Source organism: Larimichthys crocea, chromosome XIII (genome assembly GCF_000972845.2).
Source record: "Larimichthys crocea isolate SSNF chromosome XIII, L_crocea_2.0, whole genome shotgun sequence".
Taxonomy (NCBI): domain Eukaryota; kingdom Metazoa; phylum Chordata; class Actinopteri; family Sciaenidae; genus Larimichthys; species Larimichthys crocea.
This window is the reverse complement of record NC_040023.1, coordinates 17,628,707-17,630,260: the sequence shown is the minus strand read 5'-3', so window position 1 is coordinate 17,630,260 and position 1,554 is coordinate 17,628,707. Positions and strand designations below refer to the sequence as shown.

Below are 1,554 nucleotides of genomic sequence, written 5' to 3'. Positions count from 1 at the left end.
CGTCTGTAGTGGTTGATTGAATTTACTATTACAATGTTTTTGTTTTATTTTATTTAAGCTTATTTAATTAGCCTATTTTATATAAAAGTGACTTACATTAATACACCATGCATCTGGCTGCTGCAGATGTTTGTTAATGTTGTTCAATTAAAAGGAAAAATGTGAAATTTGCTTATTAAATCTTTCCTTCTTCTGGTCCGACGTGCAGCCACACATTAAATCAGATCACATTATTGCAGCATTTTTTTTCTCCACCTCCTCAATAAATGCTGAAATCAGCAGATTTGGGATAAACTCACATCTCACATCATCAAAATCTGATTTAAAGACACGCCCCCCTAATCCGCTCGTTCCCCCGGCAACACCAGCACCTGATCTTGATTGGTGGCCCTGAATCATGCACGTGTTTGACCAGGCCTTAAATAATGAGCGATTTTCGCCTGACTGTGAGTCTCTCTTTGAGCTTCAGCCACTGAAACACACATCTTGCGTTTGTGTAGCAGACCGTCATCGTCGCCATCATGGTTGAGCAGTTTGTTGGAAAATGGACTCTGACTTCCAGCGAGAACTTTGATGACTACATGAAGGCAATCGGTAAGTTGATTAAATCTTGTTTTTAAGTTGTAACCAAGCGGATCCGTTTAATTTAGAGCCGCATTTGCAGCATGCAGAAACATCTTACTGAAGTATCTTTTGTGTTGAAGGTGTGAGCTTTGCCACCCGCCAAATGGGCAATATGGCAAAACCTGACCTGTTGATCAGCGTGGATGATGGAGTTATTTCAATGAAGTCTGAGAGTACTTTCAAGACCACAGAAATCAAGTTCAAACTTAACGAAGAATTCGAAGAGACTACTGCAGATGGACGGAAGACCAAGGTGGGTCTTTTATTTAAAATGAACAAAACGTTTTAGATAGTTTTGAGTTGCTTCTGACATTATATATTTTTCAGACTATCGTCACTCTGGATAATGGCAAACTTGTGCAGCTACAGTCGTGGGATGGAAAGAAAACCACACTAGAACGAGAGATTCAGGGTGGTAAACTAACAGCTGTGAGTAAATGTTAATTGAGCCACAATTTGTGGAGATGCATGTGAATTCTTTGTTTGCATTTATAGGTGTTTATCCTTTAATTATAAAATGCAGTGTTTCTAACACTTGAAACTTTGTCTCAACAGAAATGTGTCATGGATGACGTTGTTGCAGTGAGGACCTATGAGAAAGCAGCTTAATTCCTTTAACATCAATGTTGTTCAGCCTGGACCTCCATGTTCCATTATCAAAACACCAAATGCACTGAGCTATTGCCAAACATGCCAATAAAGTCTGAACTGTGATACTTCAGGTTTGTGTACTTGTGCATGATTTATAAACCAAAGAAAGTGTTCTTTGTTTGGGTGGACATTTTGTGGGTTCAAATGTCACTTTAAATTCCACAACTCCTGCTTTGTCCTTTCTTCAATGGACCCTTTTAGTCCTCCATAGGGGGATTGTTAAATGCTTGTACACTTCCTTGGGCAGCTAATGTTCTGCTTTCGTAAAACTCATTGTGT

The 1,554-nt window shown here is 39.1% G+C and overlaps 1 protein-coding gene across 1 annotated transcript; it reads left to right on the top strand.

The window, feature by feature from the left end:
- The first annotated feature begins 435 nt into the window (after window positions 1-435).
- fabp4b (fatty acid binding protein 4b) lies at window positions 436-1,345 on the top strand. Its single transcript, XM_010756901.3, has 4 exons — window positions 436-594; window positions 705-877; window positions 952-1,053; window positions 1,180-1,345. Exons 1-4 carry the CDS (start codon window positions 522-524, stop codon window positions 1,231-1,233), a joined length of 402 nt encoding a protein of 133 aa, XP_010755203.2. The 5' UTR covers window positions 436-521; the 3' UTR covers window positions 1,234-1,345.
- The last annotated feature ends 209 nt before the right edge of the window (window positions 1,346-1,554 follow it).